Consider the following 19,445-nt stretch of genomic DNA (forward strand, 5'->3'; position numbering starts at 1 on the left):
AAGTGTGGTTCTTCTGCCTGCTTTCCAGCTGGGCTTTACCACTGTGTTGTTCAAGGTATGGAGAAATGGGAATTGTGCTCGGTGGCCACTGACAGGGCACTGGGATTTACCTGGTGTGAGGAAGGAAAAGCTGCCAAGTGCAGCCAGGAATTTTTGTTGTGGGTTTCCTGGTACTCACCTGCTCCCTGCAGCAGTGGTGAGAAGGGAAGTGGGAACAGAATCTGCTTGGGAGGGACGAGCACATCTGAGCACCAAACTGAGCTTTTAGACCCTTAAGGAAAATACTGAAGGGCACCAACTGCTCCCCTCACCCCAGAGTGACACAGTACACAGCTCTGAGAGATCCAGAAACTTTCCTGGGAGATCATACAGGGAAATAAAAACAAGGTTAACCATGGGTTGATCCTGAAGTTCCACTGCTGGCAGTACTGTCCCACAGTGCCAACTGTTCATAAAACCACAGAATGGAATAGTTTGGGTTGTAAGGAACCTTAACTCTCATCCTGCCCCACTCCCTCTTACACCTTCCACTAGCCCAGGGTGCTCCAAGGCTGTCCAGCCTGGCCTGGGACACTGCCAGGGATGGGACCTGTGCCAGGGACGATTCTCCCTGTGGATACGGTGGTTCAGGGATGTCTGGAGGGTCTGGGTCTCCCGGTGGGTCCAGTTCTCTCCCAGTGGGTCCGGTTCTCTCCTGGTGGGTCCAGTTCTCTCCCGGTCCATCCCATGGTCTCTGGTGGGTCCGAGTCTCTCCCAGTGGGTCCTGGTTCTCCCGGTGGGTCCGGGTTTCCCGGTGTGTCTGGTTCTCCGCGTGGGTTCGTGTTTCCCGGTTCTCCCGGGTCTTTCCCGGTGTGTCCGGGTCTCTCCCTGTGGGTCCGGGTTTCCCGGGTCTCTCCCGGTCCATCCCGTGTCTCTCCCGGTGGATCCGGGTCTCTCCCAGTGTGTCCGGGTCTCTCCCGGTTCTCGCGGGTCTCTCCTGGTGGGTCCGGGTCTCTCCCGGTGGGTTCAGTTCTCTCCCCGTCCATCCCGCGGTCTCTCCCGGTCCATCCCGTGTCTCTCCCGGTGTGTCCGGTTCTCTCCCGGTCCATCCCGGGTCTGTCCCGGTCCATCCCGTGTCTCTCCCCGTCCATCCCGGGTCTCTCGGGTCTCTCCCGGTTCTCTCCCGGTCCATCCCGGGTCTGTCCCGGTCCATCCCGCGGTCTCTCCCGGTGGGTTCAGTTCTCTCCCGCTCCATCCCGGGTCTCTCCCGGTCCATCCCGGGTCTGTCCCGGTCCATCCCGGGTCTCTCCCGGTCCATCCCGGGTCTCTCCCCGTCCATCCCGTGTCTCTCCCGGTCCATCCCGTGTCTCTCCCGGTTCTCCCGGTCCATCCCGGGTCTGTCCCGGTCCATCCCGGTTCTTTCCCGGTGTGTCCGGGTCTCTCCCGGTCCATCCCGTGTCTCTCCCGCTCCATCCCGGTTCTCTCCCGGTCCATCTCGGGTCTGTCCCGGTCCATCCCGCGGTCTCCGGTTCCCCCCAGCGGCGGCGGGAGCCGCGCTCCGCTCGCGGCCGCCAGGGGGCGCTGCAGGCTCAGGCGGGGGGGCGGGGCGAGAGCGCGCGGGTCACGTGACTGCGGGGACAGGTGGGGACAGGTGAGAGTGAAGGGGACAGGTGGGGACAGGTGGGGACAGGTGGGGACAATAGGGACAAGAGAGAGTGAAGGGGACAGGTGGGGACAGTGGGGACAGGTGAGAGTGAAGGGGACAGGTGGGGACAGGTGGGGACAATAGGGACAAGAGAGAGTGAAGGGGACAGGTGAGGACAGTGGGGACAGGTGAGCGCGGGGGGAGCAGATGGGGGCAAGAGGGGACAGTGAGGACAGGTGGGGACAGGTGAGGACAGGTGGGCCCAGGTGAGCACGAGGGGTCAGGTGAGGACAGGTGAGAGTGAAGGGGACAGGTGGGGACAGGTAGGGACACTTGAGGACAGATGGGGACAAGAGAGTGGTGGGGCCAGGTGAGCACGGGGGGAGCAGGGAGGGACAGGTGGGGACAGGTGAGGACAGGTGGGGACAGGTGAGGACAGGTGAGGGCAGATGGGACAAGAGAGTGGTGGGGCCAGGTGGGGCCAGATGAGCACAGGGGGGACAGCTGGGGACAGGAGGGGACAGGAGGGGACAGGAGAACTCAGCGAGGAGCCAGGTGAGGGTTCCCTACCTGGTGCCCGTGCTGTGCCGTGCAGGGGAGCACGAGGACAGCATTTCGGGTAAAAAACACTGAAGTGTTTTGTAAGGGGGTGTGGGAACCTTCCCTTGAAAACAGATTCGCTGTCACTGAGTGTTTATTTCCATCAGTCTGAGGGGGTGGGCGCTGGGCTCTGGCCCCCGAAGATAAAAGCCGGTGGCATAGGTGGGGCGAGCGGGGTTGTTTTTGTTCGTTTGTCTTCTGCAGAAGCCACAAAAAAGGACTTTTTTTTTTTTCTTTTTGCTATGCAAACAAGGGGGAAAAGGCAAAACCCGAGTGGATAAATGTGCGTGGAGCCGGGGAGGTTTCAGTGTGCGGAGGGGAAATGGGGGCAGTTCTGTTCCTCACACCTACAGGAGGTGCTGGGAGAGCACTGAGGGGTTTGGGCACCCCCTGGAAAACCTGAAATGGGCGGGGGGGGTTTCTGCACTACGAGCTGCACATTTCCATCTGCATCTTTGCTGGCAAAGACAGAATCGGGGATTATCCTGAGCTGGAAGGGACCTACAAGATAATTGAAGTTCAACCCCAACAATCCCATTTTGTGGCTGAGACAGTTGTCCAAAGACTGCTGGAGCTCTGTCAGCCTTGGGGCTGTGACCATTCCCTGGGGAGTGTGTTCAGTGCCTGAGCACCCTCTGGGATGAGAAGCTTTCCCTGATATCCAATCTAACCCTCCCAGACACAGCTCCAGCTGTTCCCTCGGGTCCTGTCCCTGTCGTGACAGAGATCAGAGCCACCCTCCAGGAGGATGTTGAAGATCCCTCAGCTTCTCCTCCCTTCCCCTCCAGGTCCTTCACCATCCTCAGCCCCCTTCGGACGCTCTCAATCAGCTTTAGATCTTTATCTTTTACACAGGAATTACTGCAGAACGATTTGTTTTCACGGTGGGGTTTTAGGGTGACAGAACCTTCCAGCAGAAGGTTTTTTCCTGTCAGAGTTTCTGTACCAGCCTGTGCGAGCTGTAGCTTCACTTGGGTGCACAATTCACACCTCTGCAACGTTCATTGTCACCTGCGCAACGAAGGCTTTGAGTCATTGATCTCCTGTGACTGTTTTTCTCGGTTCATCTACAAATTCAGAAGCTGAAGCCGCCCGTTCTTGTGTGGTGAGAGACTGAAAAGCGCAGCGAGGCCTCGTGGGGAAGAGGGTGTGTTTGGAAAGCTTCTTTGGAAAAAGCATCTTCTGCTGCCTGACAAATCCCATTTTCCAGGCTGGGATTTTTCCAGAGCAGCTGCACCGGAGTTTCCCGCAGGGAAAAGGAGGTGGCTGGAAAAGGCATTTATGTTTTTCAGAGTTGTCTAGGAAATTTGGGTACAAAGCCAGCAGAAGGTGATCTGCGGGAGATGTCATTTTTTGGGAAAGATCTAAGGAACAGGATGAGGTTTAGCACTGAGATTAATTATTGAAGTCACATGGAAGAGGCATGGGCTGATCCAGAGGGAAAAGCCAAATGAATCAAAGCCATTTAAAATCGCTTCCAGTAGATTTAAATGAAACTAAAGCAGAGCAACTCGGCTTTTCAGCCTGACTGCCGACAGCGGGATTCCATGTGGTATCACTGACACCATCTGAACCCACTCCTTAACTTCAGGGGAAGTTTTCCCGAGTTTTTCTGGCTGGGATGAGGTGTGTGTGGATCACTTCCCAGCCGTTCCCACACGGTGTCAGCAGCTCTCAAGGACGGCGCTGTGCCCGTGGGGAGTTCAGAGGTTTGGCTGGGAGCCTCTCCCAGGAGCAGGGAACTCGTGACCCAAGGGGAGAGTGGCTCTGAGAGGACTTGGAGGTGCCCCTGTCCCTGCTCTCTCTCATCCTCCCAGCTTTGTGGGTCACTCAGAGCCTGTCTGTGCTGTCCTGTCATCCCTGGCATTGTCACTCAGGCCCTGGGGACACTCACTCCCCAGTGCTTTGGGAGGTTCTTTCTGTTCTGTGCCTCTATTTTTTATTTATTTTTTTTTTCAGATGTCAGGGAAGAGAAGGAATTATTTCCATCTGGATCACTGGATCTCATGGTGTGTCTCAGGCCATGTGCCATGACCTCCTCCATGGCTGCAGGAGGAAATGCCCTGTGAGGGAAGGCTTTTTCTGCACTGCTGATTGTAAAGGGGGCTCATTTCCCTGCAGGTCCTTTTTGGGGGGTGGAACATACAGTAATTTCACAATTATAAGCCGCCCCTGATTATAAGCCGCACATTACAGTACAGAGTGTGATAAAAGGGATCTGTTCTATCAGATGAGGGTGGGGCAGTGATCCTTATCTCAATGTGAGACATTCTGCTAATGAGCATCCATTGAAACCAGATGGGGCAGTGTTCTTTATCTCCATGGGATATCTCCTGTTAATGGCCATGGTTTATAAACCAGGCAGGGCATTGTTCTTTATCTCCATGGGATATCTCCTGTTCATGACCATGGTTTATAAACCAGCTGGGGCAGTGTTCTTTATCTCATGGGATATCTCCTGTTCATGGCCATGTTTTATAAACCAGGCAGGGCAGTGTTCTTTATCTTTTCACAACCCATCCTTCCTCCATGAGTCGTTTTCTGCTCATGGCCATTGAGTCCCACTGTGGCACTGATAAAATTACTGCATCAGCTTTTCTGCAGAGCTGATGTCCCACCAGAGCATCACCTCCATGCCCTGGCCCTGGGCAGGGGGGACAGGAGCTGTGACACAGCTGGGACAGGACCTGGGGCAGGTGGGACAGGACCTGTGGCACATCTGGAACAGGCCCTGTGTCGCACAGCTGGAACAGGACCTGTGGGACAGCTGGGACAGGACCTGTGTCACATCTGGAACAGGAGCTATGACACAGCTGGGGCAGGAGCTATGGCACAGCTGGCACAGGACCTGTGGCACATCTGGAACAGGACCTGTGGCACAGCTGGGACAGGACCTGTGGCACAGCTGGGACAGGACCTGTGGCACATCTGGAACAGGAACCTGTGGCACAGCTTGGGGGGCTGCTCCCCCATCCTGAGCTGCTCAAGCCCAACCATTCTGTGATTCCATGATGACCTTCTCTGGCTGCCCAGTGCAGGCAGGAGGCTCTGGCAGCTTTTCAGGGCTCGTTTGTGGTGTTGGGGAGACTTTTTCAGTTGGTTGTTCTCTGCAGCTCCAAACCAGCCTCACGCCTCCGGCTGTTTGGGCTGCACAGGCAGCGCTGGCACGTGTGGGGAGGGCTGTGGGGGCCTGCCAGGAGCTGCTGGCAACACAACTGGATGAGTCTGGTAAGGATCTGGTGCCTTTCCAGGTCTGCTGCAACCCTCCAAAGCCTGGTGGGAGCCACATCTGTGGGGGTTCTGCTCCCCCTCTGTACACAGGGGGTGATTTTTGTCCCCTGTGACCCCTGGTGAGGCAGAACCAGAAAAGTGTGAAACTCTTCAAAGGGGCTCATGCACAGAGCCGAGGAGCTGAGCCTGGGTTAGTCATCCATAAAGGGCTTTGTTTTTTTCCTCTCCCACTCCCCGCCCTGGCACGGGGTTGAAGAAGCTCTTTCTTGCTGCTTGGTGTGGCCAAAACTTAGAAGAAACATGTTATCTCCCAGAGAATCAGTCAACTCTGCCCTGAAAACACGAGTTTCTCTCTCAGCAGCTGGGTTTTGCCCCAGTGGGGTTGGATTGTGCTGTGATTACCCCGGAGGGAAACCAGGGCTGCTGGGACTCGTGTGTGTGCTCACTGAGGTAGGATGGTCCTCGGTGAGAAGACAAAGCCCTGGGTAAAACCTGCAGGATCCAGGAGCTGGGACTGGTGAGAGGAATTCTGATTTTGGTATAGAGCAGCATGCACAGACTTCAAATCCTGGAAGGCCTTTCTGTCTCTGTCACTGAAATTACTTGGCCTTTTCCTCTCCTGCAGGATGATTCTGGACATGAGTGTTGTCCTTCAGACACAAAAATTTCCCAATAAAGACCCTGATTGCTTGACAATAAATTTTTTTTTGTGCCAGCACATAAAGGAAAGTAGCTCTCTGCCTTTTCTTTCTTTCTTTTTTTTTTTTTTTTTTTTTTTAAGACAATTGAAAACAAAGCAGCAGGAAGGGAAGTTTCGGTTCCTGCACACGAGGAGCTGCAGGGGCTCAGCAGTGACAGATGCCTGGGCTGGCTCTGCAGCTGCCCTGCACGTGGAACCAGGAGCCTCCTTATCAGTTCAGACCTGAAAAAAGTTTCTACAACAAGCTGGGGCAGTGGCAGGTGGTGGTTGGATATCAACACTTGACTCTCTGCTGGTTTAATATCAATACTCAGCCCTGCAGGACTGGGGTCTTAGTGAAAGTGAAAAAATAACTTTCATTTTGGGCAGGTCGGTGGCTGCCACAGCTGGGCTTGAAAACTGATGATTTCTGCTAAATCTGAACGTGTGAAATTGTGTTCATTTCAGCAGGAGGCTGTGAGGGCTCCCACACACGGGATGAGCATAGAGCCAGGGATATTTTACCTGGTTTTAGTGCTTGGGGAAGGAGCAGGACAGGCTCCATGAGGAGGAGGGCTGGGGAAAGGACTCTCACTCCAGGGCTCTGGAGTGGTTTAGCAGCACATTGTGCTGCTGTCAATGAATGCAGCAGCTTTTTAAGGATGCTGATTATCTGGTTATTTTTCCTTACATCTCTACTACACGTTCTTTACCCCTGCTTGGTTCCAACAGTTGGCTCTGAGCTGATTCTACCACCTTCTAACCCATAAAAAATCCTGCTCAGACTCCTTGATTCGCTTGCTTTGAGGTCATGAAGCTGCTTGTGATGACACAAACCAAGGGCAGGTGATGTCTCAGCTGCCTCAGTTTCCCCAGGTGCCTCTCACAGTGCCCAGGGATGGACAGAACCCCAACCCCACCCCACTGGGGAGGTGCCCCAGGCAAGGCAGCTCTGCCAACAGGGACAGTTGGCCGTTCAAATTCTCCCCAGAGATGTGACACCTCCACCCCCAGAACAGGAGTTTGGGCTTTTTTTTCCATACAAAAGAAGCTGTGAGGAGGAAGGCATGGCCTTGCTCTCAGCGATTCTGACTGATGCAATGTGCCCCCACCCTTCCCCAGCACCCACGGGCATTATTTTTAGGGTTTGTTTACCTCATTCAGTTCCAGCTCATTCTTTTTTAGGGTGACAAGGACTTCCCTCACGCAGCTGCCCAGGTGGCACGAGAGAAACCACAGCCCTGCCTGGAGAACGTTCCCCTTCCCTTCGAGTGATTTAGCAGTGAGTGATGGGGGCAGAGCCTGGGCCAGCACAGGGAGGGAGGTGACACGAGTGCCCTGCTCTGAGGTGGCAGCTGCCAACTCTCCCAGTCCCAGTTTATTTGCTCCTCATTCCAGTTTGGCTCCCACCCAGCCCAGATCCATTTAGCACTAAGGGTTTTCACACCACGACTTAAAAATACACTTGCACAGAGATCAAGAACTGTCAGGGGAGGAGAAATGATCAGCAGTGATATTTATCCAGAGCAATGGAAAGTCCAGGGTTTCTGAGTGATGCAGGATAAGCAGGAACAGGGATTGCAGGAACTGGGCAGTCACTCCTTCCAGTAGATTTATTTAGTGTAAGGCAAACCTGTGTCCCCTTTCTCTAATGAGGGACAGGTTTTTTTATTGGCTTTTTAAAGAAGATTTGGAGCTATGATAGGAAGTAGGCAGCCCTTGCTGGTGAAGGTGCTGAAATAGGTTAAATCTATCCAAGAAATACACTCTTTTTTTCAGTAACAAGTTCTGTATGACTTAGCTGCAATATTTGTGGCCCAAGTTGTGATTTTGTGCGGTTGCTTGGTGGGTTTTACTGGTTTAAGTTAGGGCTTTGTGGTGGAGTCTGTTTTCCTAATCAAGAAAGTTCCTGAATATTAAGAGTTTGGCTCAAAGTCACCTCAGAGGAGCAGGGGAATGGTTAAAGGTGCTGTGGCTCTCTGCAGATCCCCAGTTCTTGCTCCAAGCCCTGCTCAACCAACTGCACCTTGTGCACAGGTGAGCTCCTGGGGCAGCTGAGGACCCTGCTGTGGTGAGACCCAGTGTTTATTAAAGGATCCCTGGGTTTGGGGTTCTGTATCTTGTGTTGTGCTGTAATCTGGAGATGCTTCTTGAGCCTGGGCCAGATGCTGAAACTCAACTTGTCCTTTCTCTTCTGGGAGAAAACGTGAGACTTTCATTGCTCAGTGAAAGCAGAAATGTGCCTTAGCTCTGGCACTCAGGTGTCTTCTGTCTCTGTGTGTTGTCTGAGTTTCTTCCTCTTTGATTCTGTGGTTGCAATTACAAGGCACTTTTTGTGAAGGATGTGGGTCCCCCCTTGCTCCCCACTGTGTGCTTTGAGGCACGAATTAACTGGGAAGGTCAGGCAGGAGTAGTGTGTTTATTGTTCTGGTTGCAGTTCCTGCTCTCACCCTGGATGTGGGTTAGAGCAGCCAGAGCTGCTGCCTCTCCCTGTGAGCAATTCCACACTAACCTGGTGGTTTATTACTGAATTTTCATTAAATGTGGACAATAAAATGCTACAGCTCAAAGAATTTTCACTGAAAGGTTGATGAGTAGCCATTAGGTACATCCACATGTGGAGCAGCATCAAGACACGTGGGTTAATAGTTAAATAGTTAATAGTTAAAATAAAAACTCCTTAATGTGCTGCTGACTTGTTTCTTTTATAATCCATCAGCAGATGAGGTAAACCAAATTTTTTCTATTTAGTTTATTTTCTACACTCTCTTTCCTGCAGGGCAGCACTGGTATGTAGCTGAGCTGATCAAACAGCTCCTGACAGGACAGAAGGATTGACAAGGACTGCACAAGGATGGAGAAAATGCAATGGAAAACCAGAAGTATTTTGTTTAAACCGTTATAATTTATTTTTTCTCAAGTAGCAAAATACAGTCAGTTTTCAGACATCAGTGGGGAACCTCAGGTTGGGATCTTAGGCCAACGTTAACATGACTCATCTCAATTAGATGCAAATTTGTTCTGTCCGTTAAATGTAACAAAAAAAAAAAAGGGAAGGCCAGGCACTGACATCACCACTGCCTTGCTGCAGCTGTCCCAGAGAGTGCCTCTGCATCTCTTTTATGGCAGCAGCTGGGTATTATCCTATTTGGAATTAATCTGGTGTGAAAGGACCTGAAAACCTCTTCATTTGCAGGGGGGGAATGGCTTTTACCTACAGGACACAAGTACAGTTCCATGGGCTGGTGGAGCAGTTTCCTGAATGGAATGAGGTGAAGGATTCTGCATAAAAAGGTTCCATGGAAGCAGAGTGTTCTTGGGGTACATTCGAGAACAGGTTGAACTTTGTGTAAAGCAGCTTTACATATTGAATATACATTAACAGTGTATTGTTGCTGATGAGGAAAACTGCAAATGTCCCTTGCAGGGGGTGTCCCTGGCTCTGGCCAAGGTCGTGATAGCTGTGTCTTACCCAAATAAGGATGAGAAGGAAACCAAGGGCAAGTAGCTGTTCAGTGTCAGTTGTCACCTTTGTTTCATGTGACAAACAACACTTCTGTACAGTTACCTGGGCACTGTAAACGAGAATCAGTTCAACAGCTGAGCACAGATAGGTAACACAGGGCAGAATGTCCTCTCTTCCCAAATCCCAGCCCTTGGCACAAATCCCATACACCAGAGGTAAATGGTTTATGGAGGATTTATTTAGATTTGGTGGCAGCCAGGTGAATAACTGGCAGTGCTGTCTCAGACCAAGCCAGTCTTGGAAGGTTGATTTTAATCCTCAATTCTCTAAAGCAGTGATCTCCAACCCATGAACCAGAGAGTTCTCTGTCACTCCTGATGGATCCATGTGTTGAAGAAAAGGATAAATGTCTGTTTAGTGAGTGTTCTGCTGCTCATGGCTCTGTGTGTTTGGGAGAACATGGACAGCCCCAGGAGCAGCTCCAGACTGAGATCTCTCTCTTCTGGTGATGGCTCTGGGAGATCTGGGTGCTGTGGGCACACAGGACAGGGACAGGGACAGGGAAGGGACAGGGACAGGGACAGCTGCCCAGCCTGTGCAGCAGCTCCTCCCAGCCGACGTTCAGCTGTCCCACCACGGCGCTTCCCAGAGCGTTCATCTGTCATCAGGAATCTTCACTCTTCCTGTGAGAACCGCCAGCTGGAATTACAGCCTGGGCTCCTCCGAGGTCTGACCTGCCATGACAATAATCTGCTGCTCAGCTGCCGTGGCCCTGGCAGTGGTGGGGCAGCGTTCACATCAAACCTCATGAGCGGTGTCTTTGTTGGTGCCCGCAGCGCCGATGCCAAACACGCCCCAGTAGCTTATGAGTGAAATACAGATCTGACTTCAAAGGCAGCTGGAGTCCTGCTAGAAGGACTGGGAAGGGAGGAGAAAACCCACATTCATATTTATCTCAAGGTCAGCAAGTGTTAGTCCAGAAACAGGATACAGGCAAGAGTGAAGTGGAATTTGTGTTTTTCCTAGCAGAGCTGTGACAGGCTACAGGATTATACAAAGTAATTGAAATTATGGTGAGAGTTTGTGTGGATTTTGCATTAGCTGTGCTCATCTCTCCCTGTTCATGGGGGAAGGCAGAGCAGTTGTGTGCTCAGGTTCTCCACAGCTGGGGCTGTGTGCTGGGTTGAGCCTGAGGGGGTTTGCCTTGGACTGGCTCAGTGCAAGGGCATTTCTGTGGGATTGCAGAGCTGTTGTCTTGCTAAAAGCAACATCCAAAGCAAGGGTGATGCTCCTGGCAGCTCAGCTCCAAATGACAGTTCTGCTCCACCAATCTCTGTTTTCTCTTGGTACTTGTCGCTTTTAGGGTAAATGTTCTGTTTTGAGCATTTCTCATTTTGACAGAGAAAGACTAAGCTGAAGGTGAAATGACAGGAGGAATTGCAGACTCACCACCTCTCCCTTGCTTTGCTGTTAGTGACAACTCTGTTGTAAAGTCTCTCCACCCATGGAGTCCTCACTGCTTCAAACAGGGGGAGACTTCTGGATTTTCCCCTCAACTCCTCAGGTCTTCAGACTCGAGAAAACATCCCAAACCGTTCCAGCCGGACCAGAGCGCGCCTGGAGCTCGGCTCACGGGGAGAAGGTGGTGGTTGTCTCTGTCTCCATGGCGAAGGAGGTCCTCTTGCTGTCGCGGCAGGAGGTGAGCTGCCACAGGCGCTCCTGGCTCAGGCAGCCCAGCTCCTTCAGCAGCTTGAAGAGGTCGGTGCGGAATTTGACGCCGATGAAGGCGTAGAGGAAGGGGTTGAGGCAGCAGCGGAAGCAGGCCAGGGTGTAGGTCACGTCATCCGCCACGTCCAGCTTCTTACTCTCCTCGCACGAGCTGGTCTGGTTGAAGGCTGAGATGGTCTTGGCCAGCATGACACCGTTGTAGGGCAGCTGGAAGACAACGAAGACGATGACCACGGCGATGATGACCTTGATGGCTTTGTTCTTCTCAAAATTACGGGCCTGGAGTAACGTTTTGATGATGATGAGGTAGCAGAAAGACATGACCAGGAGGGGAATTAAGAAGCCAAACACCATTTGGGACACTTTGATGCCAGTGTTGAAGGTCTGCAAGTCATTAGCGATGATGGAACAGCGAGGATTGCTCTCAGAGTTGTTCACACCGCTGTGCACCAGCTCAGGGATGGAGAGGATGAAGGCCAGGAGCCAGATGAGGGTGCAGGTGACTTTGCTGATGAAAATCATCCGGGGACGCAGGCGATGGGCTGAGGCTGCCTGGACGATGGCGAAGTACCTGTCGATGCTGATGGACAGGAGCAGCAGCATCCCGCTGAAAAAACTCATTTTGCAGATGCAGTACACAGCTTTGCAGGCAAAGCTCCCAAAGAGCCAATATGTGGCTGCACTCGTGGCCCAGAAGGGAAGGGTCAGCAGGAACAGGATGTCTGCCAGAGCCAGGTTCAGCAAGTAGATGTCTGTCATGGTCTTCAGCCTCTTGTAGTAGACGTAGGTGAGCATCACCAGCCCGTTGCCCAGCAGCCCCATGAGGCAGATGAGGCTGTACATGGCTGGGAGGAAGGCAGCACGGAAATTCCTCACCTCCTTCTTCTCACACAGAGGCTCGAACATGCTGTAGTCAATGGTGCTGTTGGAGTCGTAGTCATCAGTGACATTGTCCCCAGCACAGAACTAGAGCAGGAAAGAGAAGAAGAGTGTGTTGGGACAAGGATTGTGTTGTCTGCGTGGCTGTGCTGGGAAAGGAGCCTGGGGAGAAGTCCCAGGGAGTTCCCAAGTGCTGTCTCAAGCCAACACTACAAACACAGCACACACAGCCTTGTGGCTGAAAGGGTTTCCCATAAATATGTGAGGTTTGGGGCTTTTTGGGGGGCTCCAAGTGGGAATTCCACCAGAAATGTTTTGTGCTCAGCCAAAGTAACACCTGCAAAACCCTCACACTTTCCAGAGTGTTCCAGAACCTTCCTCCAGCTGTGTGTGCACAGCTGGCTGTCAGATAAAACATGAGAAATAAAACATCCTGCAGCTAAATTAAAAAATCAACGAAGGAGGCGGTGAGACCGTGAGGAAGTGCAGTGAGCGTGGCAGGAAGCTGCTTCCGTGTCGGCGCGGACGCGGGGCCGGCGTCTCATTCAGGCCCTGATTTCAGTTCTGATTGCTCTCATTTCATCTTCCTACACTCCAAAACCTGCGGTATCTGTGCCCTGCTTTTAGTGACTTATTGGTCTCCAGAACCTTCTCCCCATCTCAGACATGAAAGGTTTCCCCTGGACACCCCCACCCTTTATCGGGGGCATCTCGGTGCTCTCCATCTCAGGTTTGGCTTTCACCACATCCTGCGTTAGTGAAAGGGAAAAGCAGGGGCTGCTGGGCTCTGCAAAGGGGCTGGGAGGTGGCCACTGCTGCTGAGGACCAGACCCTGGGTTTGGGAGCAGGTTGTGGCACAGTTCTGTGCTTGGGTTCCTCCTTGCTGGGCCAGGGCACTCTGAGCAAGATCAGGGGAAGATGCTGAGCTCTCCCTCCTCCCTCTCCAGCTCTGTGCTTGGTCAGAGCCCAGCACCATGAATTTGCAGGGAGCAGGAATCAACGTGGTGTGCTCCTGTCTGTCCTGGAAATGCTTTTTTTGGGGCTAAAAGGAGACTCACACAGCCCAGGCCATCTGAAAATCACTGCATTTGTCACCATTTTTCTCTCCTTGTTTTTGTTTCTCTTGTTTGTTTTTCTGTAGCTGGGTGCTACCCTCACCTCCCACCTCCCACAGCTGGATCCTGGGGTGAGCAGCTGTGTCCCCACACATTTCTGGGACTGTGGGTGGCTCTGAGTTTTCGAGATCTCCCTTTACCTACAAAACAAAGCAGCTGGATCTCAACAATGTTGTTGAAAACATCTTACCTGAAAAACAAGCGGCAGGCTGAAAACAAGGGTGGCCTTTAGCTGTTTGCCTAGGGAAGAAGGAGATGCTGTGTTAGTGGCTGAGTGGGGGTTTCCACGTGGTTCTTACTTTGAAAAAGCAGTGGGTCATGTTGTCCATGGCACTGTGAACCCTGCAGAGCTGTCACCGCTGAGAAAACCAAAATTTGGTGAGATGCCAGCAAGATAACCCAGGGTCATGTGTGTTCCTGTCAGAGCACTGGTGCAGTGCTGGAGTCTGGCCCCTCTGGCTTCAGGGAATCACAGAACAGTTTGGGTTGGAAGGGGCCTCTAAAGGTCATTCAGTCTAACCCACTGGTGAGCAGGGATGTCTTTGACTAGACCAGGGCCCTGTGCAGAAAGCTGAGAGCTAAGAACTCTTAACTCAGGCACCCATTCTGATTTTATCCACTACTTTTCCCTGCAGGCAGCCAGCAGCCTGTTCCCTTGTGTCTGAGCACTGAGGGTGCAGCTGAATCCATGGGAAAATATCCAGCTGTGAGGGCCATAAATCTGGCCCAGCTGTGCTCCTGTGGTACCCAGGCTGTGCAGAGGAGAGCTCAGCTCCCCATGGGACAGATAGAACTGGAACTGGCTGAAATTTATTGCTTGTCTCTAAATGTCAAGAGTTGGCTTCTGCTGCCTTGGGATGTGAAAATACAGAATCCTGACAGCTGGAAGAAAAAACTGAATTCAGAGCCAGGTGTGATGATGGTGAGAGCAATCTCAGCCGAGCAGCTCTTCCTGCTGTGGTTAGAGGCCAGGGAAAGCTTTCTCCTCTCTGGTTTTACAGTTCCTACCAGCATCTACCTCAGGCAGCTGCTGCTGAAAGTTGCTCAGCTGGAAGGTGGCAGTGAGAATGCACTGGGATCCATTCTGGTGTGAGGAGGACGTGTCCCTTCCTGAGTGTCCCTCCAGGCACTGCTGGTCCCTGCAGCCCTCACTCCCTGTGGGTTTTCTGCCCTGGGAGTGCTGAGCAAGGAGATACCTTTGGTTTTCAGCTGCCTGTTCCTCCTAGCACTCTGCCTTGCTCCTCATGGTTGTTCATGAATGTGGCAGGTTCCTGTGCTCAGTGTCTGCTGGACTCAGCTCTGCCTGGTTTCAGTTTGGAGCCTGCAGTGCCAGGCTGCTGCTCGTGCTGCACCAAAGCAGGGTGATGAACTTCCACTGCAGGTAACTGCACCAAGTCCCCGTGTCAAGGCACGTTCAACAGCTTCACTAACAACAGATAGGGTTACCTGTGAGTGGGGATGGTTTTTAATAGGTGAGGGGGATGTGTGGGTGAGAGAACCTCAGCTAAGTGTGAAAACTCTGCTCAACCCCAGGCCTGTGTGAGCACCTCCCTGAGCTCTCCTAGAAGCTCTGTCTCATCTTCCCCCCTTATTTTCATCTTTTATGCTCATGCAGCTGTGTGCTCAGCAGTGTTCATCCTCCTCTCACATTTTCCAAACCCTCCTGGGGGTATCTGAGGGATTCCCATGGGAACCCTTAGTGCAAGGCAGGGGCTGAGGGTGAAGAGAAGCTTCTGGCTGTTCTGCCCAGCCAGTGCCTTTCACTCTGACCACTGCAGGAAGAGGTTTGGTGTCTGTTATGATTGTCTTTCCTTCAGATTACTGCCCTGGCTTTTGCACAGGACAGGAAACACATTCAGAGCCTCAAGGACTGAGACCCACTCAGACTGTAGCTGCCCTTCTGCAAACACCAGAGCAGCCTTTACTCTTCTGTTGCACCTTCTGAATAGCCTGGCTTCCCTGGAACTGCTGGAGCTGGTGCTCCTGGTGCCTGTGGATGGGTGATGAGTACCTGTGCTGGTAGCTCAGCCCCACCAGGAAATTACCCCTGTGGCAGAGAAGAACCACCCTCATTCCATGGAGGAACAGCACCCACCTAAACCAGGCTCCACCAGCTTTCCCTGGCTTGGTTTGCAAACTCCAGCTCCAGCCCTGACTTAACCTGACCAGTCCCAGCCCCAGCCCTGCTGAGGGCTCCTTTGCTCTGTCCTGTTTCCTTATCTCCCTGTGAAGGTCTAGAAAAACAGGACTGAGAACGTGACTCAACCAACTCCTGAAACAGTTCAGCTACATAATTCCTTTGAAGATCATCATAAGTTTCTTTTTTCTCCCCTTTCTCAGTTGCTGTTTCAAGTGTCTTAAATGTCAAATGAGTTTTCAATACGAAGAAAGCCTGTGCTGTTTCTGCCCCTCTTCTGTGCCCCCACCTCATATTACACATTTGTAAAAGCATAACCAGAGAGGCCCTGCTGTCTCCTGCTCCCTCTGCACCAGTTTGAGCACATTTGTGTCACTGGTTTCAGTCAGACTGGACAGGACTGACTTGTCTTGTGGTCTGGGGCAGTGGGCAGAAACAATTATCGTAGCATGAATCTTGCTCTGCAGTTTATCAGGCAGTTTAGGTACATTTCTTTACTTTTTCTTTCTTTTTTTAACACCTCTTGGCAGTTGGTGCTGTGGGTATTTTCTTAAAGTTTTTAAAAGTTTTGTTCCTCAAAATATTAAGGAAAAAAAAACCCCTCTCAAAAGTCCCTGTGACCAGTTGCACTAGAAACCTCGTTTATAAAAATACACCAAAACCCCACCACAGCAAATGAGTCAGCCTGGCCCTAAAGCCCCGTGTCAGCCCCCCTGCCTCAGCCTGGGGGTGCTGGGTCGAGGCCATCCTTGTCCTGAAGGACCTGGAAACAGGTGGAGAGGGGAATTTCTCCATGGAGTGAAGGAATAAAGGGGTCAGTTCATAGCAGGGGATGGGAACCCTTCAGTTTTACAATCTTCCTTCAGCCCAAGGAGCAGGATTCATCCCTTGGCAGCTCCCTCAATAGCAGAGGGAAGGAAATCAGTGTTTCAAAGCCCCAGTTGAAGCCCTGGGGTGAGCACCTGGGGCACAGTTCAGGCTGTGCTGTGGCAGGAGGGTGGCTGGGTTTGGGCAGGTGGATCCCTCCCAGTTTGTCTGGATCTCCCCCAGCACCAGCTACTGACTGTGAGCAAGGTAAGAGCAGCTGCAGGAGCAGTGAATCCCATCAGGTGCACCCAGAAAAGCCTCTGACAGTGGAAGTGTTTGCCTGGAAGAGCAGAGACAGCCCTGAGGGTGATTAATCACATCACACTAATGACCAGGGTCTGGCTGCTGCTGCAGCCAAGGGATGCACAGAGCAGAGCAGGACTGGGAATGCTTGAGGGATCAGGTACATGAGAGCAAAGCAGGAGCTGGGAATGATTTAGGGAGCACTGGCAAAGCTGAGCAAACCTGCTCTGGCCAAACTCTCGTGATGAAAGAACGTTTTTTGGCCATCTGGAATTGCAAAGCAAAAGTTGTGGCCTCAGCACACATGTAGGCAGAGATTAACCTGCTCTCTGTATTTTACACATGTGCCAGTTTCTGGTGCCCCTTCTCCAGCAGTGCAGGAGGCTTTTGGGGGAAGAACCAGATATTTCTGAGAAAAGTTAATCATAATTAAGTGATCTAATGACTACTGGCAGTTAACAGCCTGTTCTCCCCCCTTGCCCTCCTCACAACTGGCAGAGGAAAGACACTCATCTCAGGAGTGAGTGCACCCAGTGAAACCCAGTCATGCTTATATTGCATGTGTTCACTGATCTATCACAGAAGAAATTTAATAATTATCTCCCTCTACTCCTTTCAGGAAACTTTGAATCAAAAGATGAGATAAGCAGAGAGAAACAAGTCAAAAATTTCCTGCTGAAGTGACCCAGTTGTGTTTTGAGCACCATGGTGGTACATCCTCCAGGGAAATGAAATATTCCTCTGAAATACAATAGTTGAACAAAAAACCCAAGCAGGAACATTATCATAATCTGGTCAGGTTCTTACCAACTCTTTCTTTTCCCTGTCATGATTAACCTTTTCCAGGAGCTCAGTCCAGCTGTCCCAGGACACTGAACCCCTTGGAACAAGCAGCCCACAAAGTGCCCACAGGATGATGCAGAACCCAAAACCTTAAACAACAAGAATGGTGTGTGGTGGGCAGGTCCAGCTGGGTGTTTGTTTGAATGCAGGGATTCCAAAATCCAGGAATTTCCTCAGCCATTGATTGCCAGAGGCTCTAAGGAGACATCCAGGAGAAAAAAAGATTCCCCCTGCCCATTCCCTGCTCCTGCCTGGAGGGCCCTGTGGGACCTGCCCCCTCTTTTCTCTGCATCCCCCAGAGCTTCCTGCATCCCTGGAGCATCCCCTGAACTTCCTTTATTCCCCAGAATTTCCTGCATCCATCCCCCTGACCATCCCCAGAGCCTCCTGCATCTCCAATGCATCCTGCTTCCCCCAGTGTTCCTTAGATGTTTTTTAATAGAAATAATTTGCAAAAGACTGGATGGATCATTAGTGAATGAACTCAGCTCTTCTTAGTCCCAATTCCTCGACTGATTCACTGAATTAAAATGTTTCCAGGGAGAGTGCTCTCTCTCCCTCTCTCTCTTTTATTTTTTTATTTTTAATTAAGAACACAGAAGAAAAGGTGTGAATTATGCAAGATTCCATTTGTTTTGGAACAAAAGAACCCCTTAAAATTGCCTCCCAACCTCTTTTTTGTATTTGTTTCTGAAGTGATTTGAGGTTTTTGAGCTTCTAGAAGAGAACCGTGCATTTTTTTTTAAATAGTAAAAATGAGGAAGATGAAAGTCTTTTCTACTATTTAAATACTCTGATAGAAATGCTTCACTCCTGTGTCACAGGGCAGGAGCTGGGCATCATGAATAAAGCTGAAGGCACAGCCTGAGGCTGCAGGCCGGGTACTCACCCCCATCCATGGTGTGGTTCCAGCAGGATCCAGTCACAGAGGCAGGGACAGCATCACCCACTCCAGCACTGCCTCACCAGGGACCCTCCTCGGGGAACTCTGATTTTATACTTCCTGCACCCTGATGTCACTGATATACGGTGACCCTCCTCCTCCTCCTGCTCCTTCCCATGTGTTCAGAGCTTTGCTGAGCTCTGGGGTGCTCAGGTGCTGCCTCAGAGTGTTCTACACACCCAGAGCTGTTAGTGACCGTCAGGGAAGTGAAGTGGGCTCTGCTTTTGGACTGACACGTGAGGAATGGCCTGTGGTGAAGGAAACAGGGCAAGGAGGCTCTTTCTTACCTCCCCTGTCCAGCAAATCCTGCTTCATCAGTGCTCAGTGCTGGAGGAAATAGAGGATCCCATCCCATCCCATCCCATCCCATGCCATGCCATGCCATCCCATCCCATCCCATCCCATCCCATCCCATCCCATCCCATCCCATCCCATCCCATCCCATCCCATCCCATCCCATCCCATCCCATCCCAGACCTGTTTTTGGAAAGGTGTTCAGGATGAAAAGTCTCAGTGCACAGGACCACCCATGAGCAGCAGCCCTTTGTCCTTCTCCCTCCCTACACTGTCAGCAGCTCAGTGACTTCCCCCCTTTCTCTTTCTGAGTATTTTTGTCTTCCCCAAAAGATTCTGCACTTTGTCAGTGTTCATGCCTTCCCCCAAGGCAAACCAGTGGCTCTTGTTTGGTGGGTGTCCAAGAGCCCTCAGACAGAGGGGTTGTTTCTCAGACAGAAATGTCTCCAGCTCCTCACAAACTCGCTTTTCTCCTAAGCCAAGCTCACCTAGAAGTGATGCCTTTAGCACCTTGTCCTCTGTCTTCTTATGCTATGTCAGTGTTGTTACTGCAGTCAGGTGGAAAAATAGGGCATCACAGGATGGAATCCCAGCCCAAATTAAATATATCTGAAGCTGAGGGTAGTTTTGAGGCTCCTGTGGATTGTCTTAGGTCCTTTATGAAGGCTCAGATCCAGTTTCAGACCCTCCTATGATGTGGTCCCAGCCCAACTCAAAAGTCTTCCCAGTGCTTCCCTCTCAGTGGACCAGTGCTGGTGTGGCTCTGAGCTCATTGTGGGGTACTCAGGGTCAGGAT

At 51.7% G+C, this 19,445-nt stretch overlaps 1 protein-coding gene across 1 annotated transcript; it reads right to left on the bottom strand.

Moving 5' to 3' along the window:
- Positions 1 to 11,229: 11,229 nt before the first annotated feature.
- Positions 11,230 to 18,351, bottom strand: CCR7 (C-C motif chemokine receptor 7). The gene is made up of 3 exons (XM_033079145.1): positions 18,302 to 18,351; positions 13,513 to 13,562; positions 11,230 to 12,294 (listed from the first exon to the last, which is right to left on the bottom strand). Exons 1-3 carry the CDS (start codon positions 18,309 to 18,311, stop codon positions 11,230 to 11,232), a joined length of 1,125 nt encoding a protein of 374 aa, XP_032935036.1. The 5' UTR covers positions 18,312 to 18,351.
- Between the last annotated feature and the right edge of the window lie 1,094 nt (positions 18,352 to 19,445).

This window comes from Catharus ustulatus, chromosome 23 (assembly GCF_009819885.2).
Source record: "Catharus ustulatus isolate bCatUst1 chromosome 23, bCatUst1.pri.v2, whole genome shotgun sequence".
Taxonomy (NCBI): Eukaryota; Metazoa; Chordata; class Aves; order Passeriformes; family Turdidae; genus Catharus; species Catharus ustulatus.

Bases quoted from the DNA above. Each gene is read 5' to 3' on its own strand.
- CCR7 (XM_033079145.1), bottom strand. The intron at 12,295-13,512 runs GTAAGATGTTTT...TTCCTGCTCTAG, and splicing joins GCCTGCCGCTTGTTTTTCAG to TTCTGTGCTGGGGACAATGT.